The sequence below is a fragment of the Saccopteryx bilineata genome, chromosome 1 (assembly GCF_036850765.1).
Source record: "Saccopteryx bilineata isolate mSacBil1 chromosome 1, mSacBil1_pri_phased_curated, whole genome shotgun sequence".
NCBI lineage: Eukaryota > Metazoa > Chordata > Mammalia > Chiroptera > Emballonuridae > Saccopteryx > Saccopteryx bilineata.
The window spans coordinates 32,942,208-32,954,763 of NC_089490.1; the positions used below are offsets into that span (position 1 = coordinate 32,942,208).

At 36.3% G+C, this 12,556-nt stretch overlaps 1 protein-coding gene across 1 annotated transcript in view; it reads right to left on the reverse strand.

Annotated features, from left to right (window-relative positions):
* Positions 1 to 12,556, reverse strand: part of COL21A1 (collagen type XXI alpha 1 chain) — a 200,179-nt gene that overhangs the window by 84,272 nt on the left and 103,351 nt on the right. The window contains exons 11-12 of the mRNA XM_066252823.1: positions 3,356 to 3,409; positions 3,210 to 3,263 (exon numbers count right to left, since the gene is read on the reverse strand). Coding sequence (XP_066108920.1) covers positions 3,210 to 3,263; positions 3,356 to 3,409 — 108 coding nt within the window. The remainder of the gene's footprint in view (positions 1 to 3,209; positions 3,264 to 3,355; positions 3,410 to 12,556) is intronic.

Consider the following 12,556-nt stretch of genomic DNA (forward strand, 5'->3'; position numbering starts at 1 on the left):
CAACAAACACAACACAATATGTCTTAACAAAATATATTTCTCCACATAGTTTAAGTATATTAGTTTTCCTTAACATTGAGGAAGTGTTTTTGAAGTACTTAAAGTATTTCTTAAGATTCCAAAGAACAGCTTTAAAGCATATTATAAAATGAGATACCCATTAAGACTATTTGATGGATAAATATTTCTTTTGATTTGTAAACTCAGAGAAAAACACCTTGCAAAATCTATGCACATTTGATTTGTCTGATATGTAAAGAACATGTTAATTTAAGCAGGAAAGTACATCTAATTTTAGTTATCCTCAGTGAAAATTCCTGCCATGGGAGTTTTTGGAGGAAATCCACAAAATGGAAATTATTTGGGGGAAATTTTCCTAATGGAGAATAAGACTGTGTGAAATGATCTCCCAAAAACCTGGAAGCAATATCCTGCACTGCCACAAGTCAAGGTCATCTCAGGGGTGTGACTTTGAACATTGCAATTTCAAAAAATCAAAGAACCGCTGTAAAGAAGAAGAGCCAAAGAAATGTCGTTAACTAACTTACTAAATTATTTGAACTCTAGATAAAGAGTTCTCTGAAGACACAGGAAATGTGAGGCAGAATTTAGGTGGTAGCATGTGTGACTTTAGGCCCATAATGACTGTGTCAAATCAGATTTAGGCCCAAACAATGAATTTCAGCAAACAATAAATTCTGAATAAAATCATTGCTGAATTGGAAACAGAAACCTTTGCAGAAATACACAACTTATTTATCTAATTCAATAAAAAGTATGCCTTTAGAAAATTCACACACATCTATATTAAAGACAGCACAACAACCCAAAACAATAGAGCAGTTAGTTTGAGATGTGACCAATCAAATTTTTATTATTCCTTTATTTTTTAAAAAAGGCACATCTACTCCAATTTCTTCTTTTTATTTTAGTGAGAGAGAGACAGAGAGAAAGGCACAGACAGGGAGAGACAGACAGGAAGAGAGAGAGATGAGAAGGATCAATTCATATTTGCATACTTTAGTTATTTATTAATTGGTTTCTCATATGTGCCTTGACTAGGGGGCCCCAGTCAAGCCAGTGACCCCTTGCTCAAGCAAACAATCTTGGGCTTTAAGCCAACTACCTTTGGGATCTAGCCAGCAATCATGGAGTCATGTTTATGATTTCATGCTCAAGTGGCAACCTCATGCTCTAGCTAGTGAGCCTGCGCTCAAGCCAGCTACCTTGGGGTTTTGAACCTGGCTCTTCAGCATCCCAGGCCAATGCTCTACCCTCTGTACCACTGATGGGTCAGGCCTTACTCCAGTTTTTTAAAAATGAATACAAAGCCTCCTCTTCATGTCTAGTTTCTAAAACCCAGGTAAAAGGAAAAATAAATTCATTCATTCATTCATTCATTCATTGATGCATTCATTCATACATGCATACTTTTATGCATCCCCCAATTGGACTACTTATTAAAATGTCAAAGAAACAGTAATGATCCTGCATGCTAAATGGTAGGTCTCAGAACTGGTATCCTCCTCAGCTTCCCAGAGGAATTCCCCATTCACCTGGAGGAATACCAGCTGTCTCTCAGAATATTGCAATCTCTTGAAAATATAAGACCTCTGCCTTTCCCGTGGTTGTGGACTGCTCTCTTTCATCTCTTAAGATGCACCTCCATCATTTAAAATAGGCAGAAATTGCTTAGTGGCTCAAAGCATTTATAGAGGCCTCAGTAGACAAGAGGATTCTATACTGCTTCTTCAGGAATTATATCGATTACTGCTGCTGCTCTAACTCTCCCCATATTGTAAAGGTGCCCTGACCTATTCTATCTTCTCTGTTTCTTTTGTAGTCACTAAGCCTCCTCTTTTCCCTGGAGACCACTCTAACCCATGTCTTGGCCATGACACGTGCCAGCTCACCCCATGCCACATCTCAACTGCAACCATACCGCTTGATGAACAAGGCAGAACAATAAAACAGCAACCATTTTTTTAAAGAAAAACCCTATACAAGAAACCATACTAAGTATTCTTGATACATTATTTCATGTAGTTCTCACAAAAACCTACAAAGAAGTCCCTATTGTGTCATGAAGAATATAAGAGTCAGAGACATTATTAAGTAACGTGCCTGAGATCAAATAGCTTGGAAGCGGCAGATCCAGCCTAACGTGATGCTTTAACAACTACAATTTTCTGCAACCAATACGAGCAGTTATAAAACATAAAATGCATACAGTCTGCATCAGTGTTTACTCACATGGGAATGCTGTACATTATTATTATTATTATTATTATTATTATTATTATATGTGACAGAGAGAGGCAGAAAGGGAGATGAGAAGCATCAATTCTTTGTTGTGCCATTTTAGTTGTTCACTGATTGCTTTCCCATATGCCAGAGATCTCAGGGTTTCAAACCTCAGACTTCAGTGTCCCATGTTGATGCTCTATCCACTACACCACCTCCAGTCAGGCTGTACACATTATTTTAAAAAGATAATAATTTTTCAAGGATTATAGTTAGAAAATCAGTGCAGGTTTTTTTTGCCAGGAGTGAATAAAGAACTTAGAAATAATATTGCGGTTTAATTAAACTAACAAAATCCACATGGGGATCTGAGCAAATACAAATGGGCATCTTGGACATGGACCAGCTCTCAGGGCCAACAGCCCTGACTGGATCCATGGGGAGGCACTAACATACTGAACATATTTTTTAAAACATGCACTTCAAAGAAACATTGGCAAATCTCAAAGTTGTAACAAAAAGGAAACCCAGCAGTTCAAATGCTGTCTGTACCCACTGAAGCTCGAAGAAGTTCGGTAAAGCTAAGCCAATAGGCCACCTACCAGTTAGGTGTCTATTATGGAGATGGACACATGACTATGGGGCTATCTGTGGCTAACATTCCATTCACATAATCCCCTTCTAAGAGAGTAGCTTTCCCCAACCCCAAAGCCTAACCACAGCAGAGAACATAGCACCTGGATAATGCCAACACCTGTTTCATTTGACAGTGGTCATCAAGTAATAGCCACTTTCATCTAATAATAAAAGCTTTATTAGCCCATGGCCACAGACAAATTTCTGAGCCCACAAGTCCTGGAATTCACCAAGGTGAACACTGTTGAATGGGAGGCATAATCCATAACCCCCTTGTCCTCTTTGAGTGACTACCACAACTAGACACATTTATGTTTGTGTGTGTGTACCTTTTCTCCATCTCTCCCTGGTTCTCCTTTGTAACCTGGTAGTCCTCGTGCACCCTAAATTAACCACAAAATAAAATTATGTTAGTCATTGTGTTTAGGTTCATTTGAAATGGTATTTTTAAAATGTGTATAAACAGATCACCTACTTGTATTCCTGGGGATCCTGGAACACCTGGTGATCCTACGATTCCCTGATAACCCTAAAGAAAAGCAGATAAGAAATAATGAACATTTTATCACATTTGCAAAGAGCAGCCTCCATTTTAGGATTCACTCCCCTCAAGTTTCTTACACCGAAGACCTCAATTAGTTTAAGAAACCAAATTAAAGTGTAAAATGCTTAATAAGGAATTCATATCCTTTAGCCTTTATGAAAAAAAAAGGTGTGAAATATCTCTAGATTAATAAAAATATCCAGAAATGCTTCAATTAAATAGAAGGCTTTGAGATCAAAATAGAAAGCCAGTGTTCACAGCTCCTAAAGAAATGCCCTACACATTAGAAACATAGTCAACATATTCAGGAGAAAAACACCTAAAATGGAGGGTTAAACAAAAATAATACACTTTTAAACTACCCGAGTAATGGCCACCTGAGCTAATCCTTAGAATAAACTAAACCTCAATGAATGTTATCCTCAGAATAAGTCTATACATAACTGCCTTTGGATTACTCACTTTAGAAAGTCGCTGATGTCAACCTCAACAACATGGCTGTAATGTGCCCCTGCCCCTCACCTCCCAAGGCTGAGCCATCCACTCAGGCCACAGTCACCTTCATCTACACTGTTTCTTACATATCCCTCCAGAAAGTGGACCCTTGGCAAAACAGCACAACTTTTTCAGATAGGGGAAAACTCTTCATTCTTCACTCAGCACATGGCAACTGAACTCCAAAACAAACTGGTAGGCCCTGAGTATTCATCTGAGTTTTTCAGTGTCAACGTCATGCTGACTTGGACCACTTGGCACCTGCAAACAATCACATTTACCACACTTATTCAGGTCCCCTCTTTCTCTCACACTCTATTCATATTCCAATCTTTCTCAGATCTCACTATTTGGGTACAGCTTTCTTTTGTCACTAGTATTAACAAAGATCTCAATGTTTCAATTACATTTTCATTCTTAAATCCAAAAGCTTCATTTCCATGTGGCTACTCATGGATATCTGCACTGGTCTTCGAGTTCACCCAATCACTTGTCAATTTATTTTCAGTTGCAATTTTAGACATCATAGTTCCCTACTTTTCCAGTCCCATTTTCAAGTTATTTCTTTTACTATTCTTTGCTAGCTCTAATAATAAAAACCTAGTGGTTGTCTCAAAAAGATCAGTCACGTATTACAGTTTTTCTCCTGTTACACATTTGTATTTCTTATTTTGTAAAATGCTCTCAGTTACCCCTAGAAGAATTTCTATCACCAACCATCAGCCTTTCCTTCACACCCCATTCAGTTCTTCACAGAGTGTATCATTATGCTCTATCAGGATTTCCCAAACTCAAACTTTTCTCTCCCATCCCTTTGCCCAATCCTTAAACATTTTACTTCACCAGTGAATGAGTTTCATAACCAACCTTTCAATATTCTATGCAAAATAACCAGTGACTTTCAAGCGTGTCATATACTGTCTGAGCTGATAGTGTCTCTGTGTCACTGGATTGTGTGCCCCCTTGAGATGAGGAACCAGGTCTAACTCAATGCTATATTTCCAGTATTGAACAGACTGTTTGGCACATTTTCTGTTAATTGAGCATTGGAAGAAGTTACCTTCAATTCATCCACATGGCATACGAGAGTAAAACAGCTCTTTCTCCAAGGAACCATGTTACGTTTGTGCTCTTTCCAATAGCAATTGAAACTTTTTGTAACACCATGCGGTTCGTGTTCTCAAGATCGGTTGGAAGAAAGAAAACCAATTTACCCAGAACTTGCTTAGCTTTATTTCTGTACCAGTCTAGTTACTACTGAATCTCTTTCCCTCACCATTCTGGAATTGGATAGGCTTGGAATTCAATTTCAATTCTATCACTGTTAGCACATGCCTAAACAGAGTTAAGTTACTTATAAACGCTACCAGCTAGAATGTCCTTCAGATTCTGCTAAACCTTGCATGCACTTTCTGGATAGTCTGACACAGTTTATATTTATACTAGGCTGCTGTAATTGGGAGAAATAATAATGGCAATGATTTCTATACTACTTGTCATGTTCCAGACTAATTAATTCACTTAATCTTCACAATTACCCTTTAATGCAGGTTCCACCTTATCCTCATTTTAAAATGAGGACATTGAAGCACAGAACCTTAAGTAACGTGCCCAAAGTTAATAGACCGTAAGTTGACAGAGCCAGTGCAACCACCCTTTATTGAAAAATGCTTCGTGGTAGATCAGACCTTATGATTCCAGAATGATTAATCAGAGTCAAAGAAATCCATTTAACCAGACTACTTTTACATTAGTTAGGATTCTGAGTGCCCAGAGGAAAGATATGTTCATAAAATTCCTCAACAGAAAGTTACCATAGAAATGAGCTATTTATCAAAATGATTGGTCATCTACAAAGTTCACATTTAATGAATTATTTTTCTTCCACATTTTTTTATAAATGTTAAGCCAAATGTCATATCTGCTTTATTACTTTTCCAGAAAGTTAATCTTTTGTAGACAATCAAAAACTGCATGCTGTCTCTTCTCTTTGACGAAGTTAATAGGATGCATTTGTTAGAACACATCACCATTTAGTGGATTACAGTAACATAAAGATGCCCCAGAATGTGTTCCCAGCTCACCTGACTCATAATGTGACCTCAGACAGAGTAATCAACTCCCCAAGTCCTGGGACAACACAGTGAAGTGGAAAGACAATGAATTTTGAAATTAGAAAAGACCTTGGGCTGAATTTCTGCCCCTTCCTTTCTATAAGATTTTGGCTAAGTTACTTTGCCTAGCTAAGCCTCAGGTTGTTGTTTTTTATTATAAACCAGGATAACATGCACTTTATTTCAGAAAACAAGCAAATGGTGTTATAGTAAAAATGTCTGGGAGATGATAGTATCTCAGTAAATGTAAGTTGCTTTCTTTTCTTCAGACACAATGACTATAGTACAAAACTATGAGAACACTTCTGTAGAATTATTCTGTAGCCTTAACAGCCATCATTAGTGCATAAGGATTGGCAGGTCCAGTCGCCATCATGATTTATCCATTTCTCAACATTCATACATATGTAATCCTGAACATGTCAAAAAAAAAAAATCCTCAGTATATTTAACAATCGCTCTGCTGGTTTTAACTTTGGAAGAACTGCAATACAGGAATAATAAATGTTTCCTACAATATGAGAACCAAGCTATTGTTGTCCCTACAATGCTCCAGGAAAGATATATAGTTTTAAAATGAAAATTGGTAATAATATCATATCATCAAGTGTGCAAGGGTCATGATGTCTTCTGAGCCCAATTTTGATCATGGTATAAAATATTCTGCCAATTTAAATATATAGATTTCTTTCAAGTGGTGAGAAAGAGGAATTGGTTTCCTTTAAATACTCTAAATTTAAAAATGAAAAGATGCAGTCTTGAAAACTTAGTTGAATAAAGAAATTCAAAGATTATTTTAGAAACTAGAGGAGGCATAATTTATAATAAAATAAAAAATCAAAACCACATCCAAGGTGGGGGAATCCCAGGGCAAATCACCAGAAGAAATTGGATGAAATTCAGAAAAACAACGTTTGGAATAAAAACCAGGAAAATAAAGGTTAACCAGCAGGAATATTACAACAGAGAACAATTTCCAAGAGGAGGAAGAAATAAAGTGTTGGTTGACTCATAGCAGGACACACAGAAACAAGAGAAATTCCCTGAAACAGGGAAAATGATAAGCTTCTCATGTAGTTTACTGAGATTTTATTTTTCTGAGTACACAAGTTTATATGTTTTCTTGTATAACTATAAACTTAACATGTCCTTAATAATTGTCAATGTTAAATTTTACCATTTTGTAAGTATTAGCAGGTCCAAATACCCGCACTACCCCCATCTGGCAGATTTCTGACAGTATTTAAGTTTTTCCCATGTTCAGAAAAAGTTTCTTTGTAAATGAGTCATTTTAAAGGAAAAAAATATTCTCACTGCCAAATTGTAGGTTTGAAGCATACAGAGTCAATTTACTTTTCTTCCATGATTCATAGCTGTAATGCTCCAGGAAAGATATATAGTTTTGAAATGGAAATTGGTAATAATATCATCAAGTGGGCAAGGGTCATGATGTCTTCTGAGCCCAATTTTGATCATGCTATAAAATATTCTGCCATTCTAAATATATAGATTTCTTTTAAGTAATGAGAAGGATAGAGTAATTGGTTTCCATTAAATACTCTAAACTTAAAAATGAGCATAAATTCAAAGAAATTATTTGAGATGTCACTCTTATTTTAAAAATGTACAAATATGATTTAAAGTTTATTCTATTATATCATTTTCTTCAAAGATTTCCAAAATTCTATCAGATACTCTTAGGTGCATGGCCAGCGTAACTAGGTAACCAAAATCAAGTGTATACTTTTAATGTCTACTGTGGGTTCTTCTAGCCATTGGCAGACTTTATAGCTCTTTACAACTAAATTCCAAGAATATTCATGAAGCTCTGTCTTTCCATGTATATAACTAATACAGAAACCAGTTTCGAGCTAACTCAACTATTAGTCAAATAGTTTAAATAATTTAACTGAGTGCTCAAATTACTTGATTAACAGATCATATTATGTATATAAAATGACCCCTGAGCTGAGTTTTAAGAAATTACTGTGATACTATGGGAGGTGAAGAGTGGGTCGCCATGGGAAGCTTTCTGAATACATAAGCTCAAAGGAACACTAAAGGAAGCACAGTGTATAACAGAAAGCCCTTCAGTTGGCCACGCACAGGATGGCAGGATGAGTCTTATCCCTGAAGATGAAAGGAGAGATGTATGCATGCATGCTGCACACAAAGACTGGAATGACAGACTGAAGGTTATGTACACAGCTCATGGGTCTTATAAAGGACTTTGATCTTTATCCAACCAGGGGGGTCACACAATCAGACTTGAGCTTTAAAGAGCTCACTTGCTACACTATGGAGAATAGATTATAGAGGGGCAAGAAAAATCATGATGACCCAATGGGGGGGGTCCTGCAGGGAAGAGATTACGGCAGATAGACTGAGTCTATTTAAGGTGTATTTAGTCTAACCTGATGATGGGTTACAGGAGGTGAGGAGTTTGGAGTTGTGGAAGGATGCCCAGGATTCTGGCTTGGGTAGTGGGGTGACTGCTACTATCACTGACTGAGGGAGGGACTCTGGAGGAAAATATAGTTTAATTGATTGCAAATAGGAAGTAGCATGACATTTATAAAAATATTTTTATGTACTATGATAAACAATTTGCATTTGACAATGAGAAGCTATATGCTTCTATGTGGGGGAAAATACTACTGCCAATTAAAACAAACCATATTTACTATAAATGAACTTTAATCTAAATCTAATCCTCCTTCTCTTAGATAAAGGTGGATGAGTGATAAATGGGAAACAACATCATCTGCTTTTCATTAATAATTAGCCTTATACTAAGCACATAAAAGAAAAACATTGTCCACCTTTGGCAAATAATCTCTGTAGATATAGTTCAGTTCTTAGATTCACAGTATTTAATTAAGTTTATGTAAATGACCTCATTCTCCAAGTAAGGTTACACTCATACTAAGCTTATTTGAAACAGAAAATGCACAACTTTTAATGTAACTGATAACATTTTTAATAATTCTTACTTCCCAACCTAAATCTCTAGTTATGCTTTATATTCAAAGCGAGGTGACTAATAGCTAACCCCATTTCTTCTCTTGCTATTCTACAATATTTTTACCATCATCCGTTATTATTGACTTATTTTTAAATTATTATTGTAGATTAACTGTCTTTCCCCAGTGGAAATGTGAGCTTCACTACAGCAGGACTTTAGTCTGTTTTGTTCACAGCTATATCTCCTTAGCCTAGAAGAGAGCCAGGAACAGAGCCAATCCCCAACAAATGTTGTATATATGACCAAATGAATGAAAGCATGAATAAATAAGCAAACTCAGAAATACAGATTGGCAAAAGTACGTTTACATTTGTAATACAAATAAATAATACAGTAATTAAGAAATAATGATACAAAAATAAACTCTGTGTCTCTTATACTCACAACTATAAGCCTACTTCTGCCAACCCCTTGATTTATTGAGTCCAACTGGTCACAGATACTGAGGGCTCTAAAAATAATCATAGATACAATCATAGATACAACCCTACACTCATAGAAATTTCAATCAAAAGAAGACACAATATAAGCATGAATTTATCTTTAAAATCACAAATGCTAGATGTGTGACCAAACGTTTCCTTGAATAATTCAGTATACAAATAATATGAGTACGTATATGATGAGTATGTATACGTCATTATGGTATATTGTACCTATAATAAATAAAATTTAAATAATCTATTTAAGGGACACATCAGATAAATATGAAAATATCCATATATGATATATATATGGGGAGATATATATATATATATATATATATATATATATATATATATGGGGGAGCACTGGAGAAAAATGATTTAGTCAACTAAGCATTGTCCAGGGAAGATTTATGGAAGATATTTTAAAAATAGTTTATTACAGAAAAAGAAGAGAAATGCCTAAATACAGAATGGGTCACTTGAGGCGAATGGGCCATATTTTAGTTCATCAGTGAGACCCTCATGAGTGAGTGTGTGTGTGTGTGTGTGTGTGTGTGTGATAGGAGTGGGAGCGTGAAACCATAACCCTTTGGCTAAGAAACCCAAATCGAGGTGAAGTGAGAGTCAAGCAGAAACTGTTCTCTTTAGAAAGATGTTTTCTATACACTTCATAATTAAGCTTCCTCTTGTAATTCTCTTTTCCATGCCAAATTAGAGCCATTTCTTTGGCTTTTATCCTAATGCATTCCATTTTCTAAGCCTTTCATCTTCCTGGCTCTCCTTCTCACAGTCTAACCTTCTCACAGATCTTAAACTGCAGAGTCTACAACTGGCACACATTCAGTTAACAGTCTGAAAGGAGAAATGCAGAGAAAGCTCGTCTCACAGGTCCCATTATTCTATTACTGACTACTCACCCCACCAAGTGTGCTCTGCAAGCCTCGGTGCTAGTTTACCCCACCCCCTTCTTCTTATTCTCTACCATCATTCTCGAGTAGTTTAAAACCAGTGTCTCTGGTTTGGATTACACCTGAAGTTCAGTAAATCTTTCCCCACAGGCTGTCTTCTGAGGTCTACTCTCTCCCAGTTACTTTTTTCTGAATGAAATGCAGACCCTACACATCCCTAAAGTGTAGTATCCTAAATCGAATCCAATAGCAGGACTGTCATCTTCCTTAATATAGACGTTATATGTTTACTAACGATGCCAAAAATTGCATCATCCTTTTAGGCATCCGCAACACATATGTTGATCACTTTGCACCAAGGTTAAATTCAAATAACATCTCCCAGACAAATAAGAGCCATATGTTTACTCCAACTGAATTTCACTCTGTTAAAATAGCCATTATCCAAGTTCACCAATTTTTTTTTTTTTGGATCTTAATGTGACCCCAAACACCAAAATAAATTCCAAAAGTGAAATCAAGATTTTAAAATTCTTAAAAACCATAAAAAATGAATATTGATTCTCTCTTGCCAAAAACAAGACAAACAAACAAACACACAAACATAAACACTGAAAGAAATTACAAGAGAAAATATTTAATTGTGGGAAAACTTTAAATCTCTAAAAACTAAAAGCTAACTTAAAAACAAAATTAATAGAAGAATGATTTACAACAACAGATAGGTATGTAGTAGGTAGGTGGGTGGGTAGGTGGGTGGATGATAGATAGATGATGATAGATGATAGATAGATAGATAGATAGATAGATAGATAGATAGATAGATAGATAGAAGGATAAATTCTCTTCACATATAAGAAGCTCTTATTAATTGATATGGAAAGTGCTATCGAACACATTAAAGAACACTTCATAAAATGGAAACTCACCCTGTACGTCAGATTTCTATATTTAACTATCCACGGAAAATTTCTATTTGAACATCTAACATAAAAAGTTAACATTTCCAAAGCCAAACTCCAAATTTCCCTTGCTCAGTTTTCTCTGTCCCATCCTTGCACACCTCACTGGAATATCTTTTGACTTCTCTCTTACGTTTACATCCAATACATCAGCAAATCCTGTTAGCTCTAACTTCAAAATTTCCGCAGAAAGTCAGTCAAGGTTCTCTTCACCTCACTACTCCCATCCTGATGCTGGCCTCATCACATCGCTCCTGTCATTTCAAGAGAATTTCTGACTGATTTTTCTGCTTTTGCTCTCATCACCCCAAAATCTAGTCTCAACTCAAAAATCAAGAGTAATTCCTTTTTAAAATAAGCTCTATCACATCAATCCTTTACTCAAGCCCCTAAACGACTCCTGAGTTCACTGCAACTGTAAGCCAGTCACCACAATGACTCCACTCCATCTCTAGCCTTTCTCCCTCTTACCTATACGACTTCACCTCCTACTAGCCTGCCCCATCCCTCTCTTTATTCATGGCTTAGTGAAGTCATATAACTCTGAAATTCCCCATCTGTGCTGACTACCAGTTCTGTCAGGTGTAACCCTCCACAGTAATCTGGCCAGTGTCTGAGGTCTGTAGACCACTCGGGCACACTGAGGGCGGTGGAGACAAAGGGGAAGGACACTGCATCACTGAGTGTGACCCACTCTTAAGTCGATTAGTAGCATTACGTTGGCAATCTTCCTGAACCACTTCTTAAAGCCAATAATATGAAAAATCATATTCAGAAACTGTAGTCTAGTTTACCTTTCTTAGCAAATAGGAGGGCCTTCGTGGAACCTTAGAAAATCAGTATTGGAGACAACCTGGGCCTCATCTGGCATCATGTTCTCATTTCCCAGATTAAGAAACAGGGGCTGTTAGTAGCAAAGCAAGTTTTGAAAATAAAGCAGAGGACAAAATAACCACAGATCTCTCCGCCAACCAGCAAAAGGCTTTAATTTCAGTAAAATACTTTACTTCATGAAGAGTACTTAATCATGATGAAAAACAGACAGCAATGTGCATTGTAAAAATATAAGCTTCTATAAAATCATTAAATAATCCTACTATATGTTTCTATATATGGCCTTCTTTTAAAAAATCAATGGCATGTCAGAATAAAATCATTAAATAATCCTACTATATGTTTTCATATATGGCCTTCTTTTAA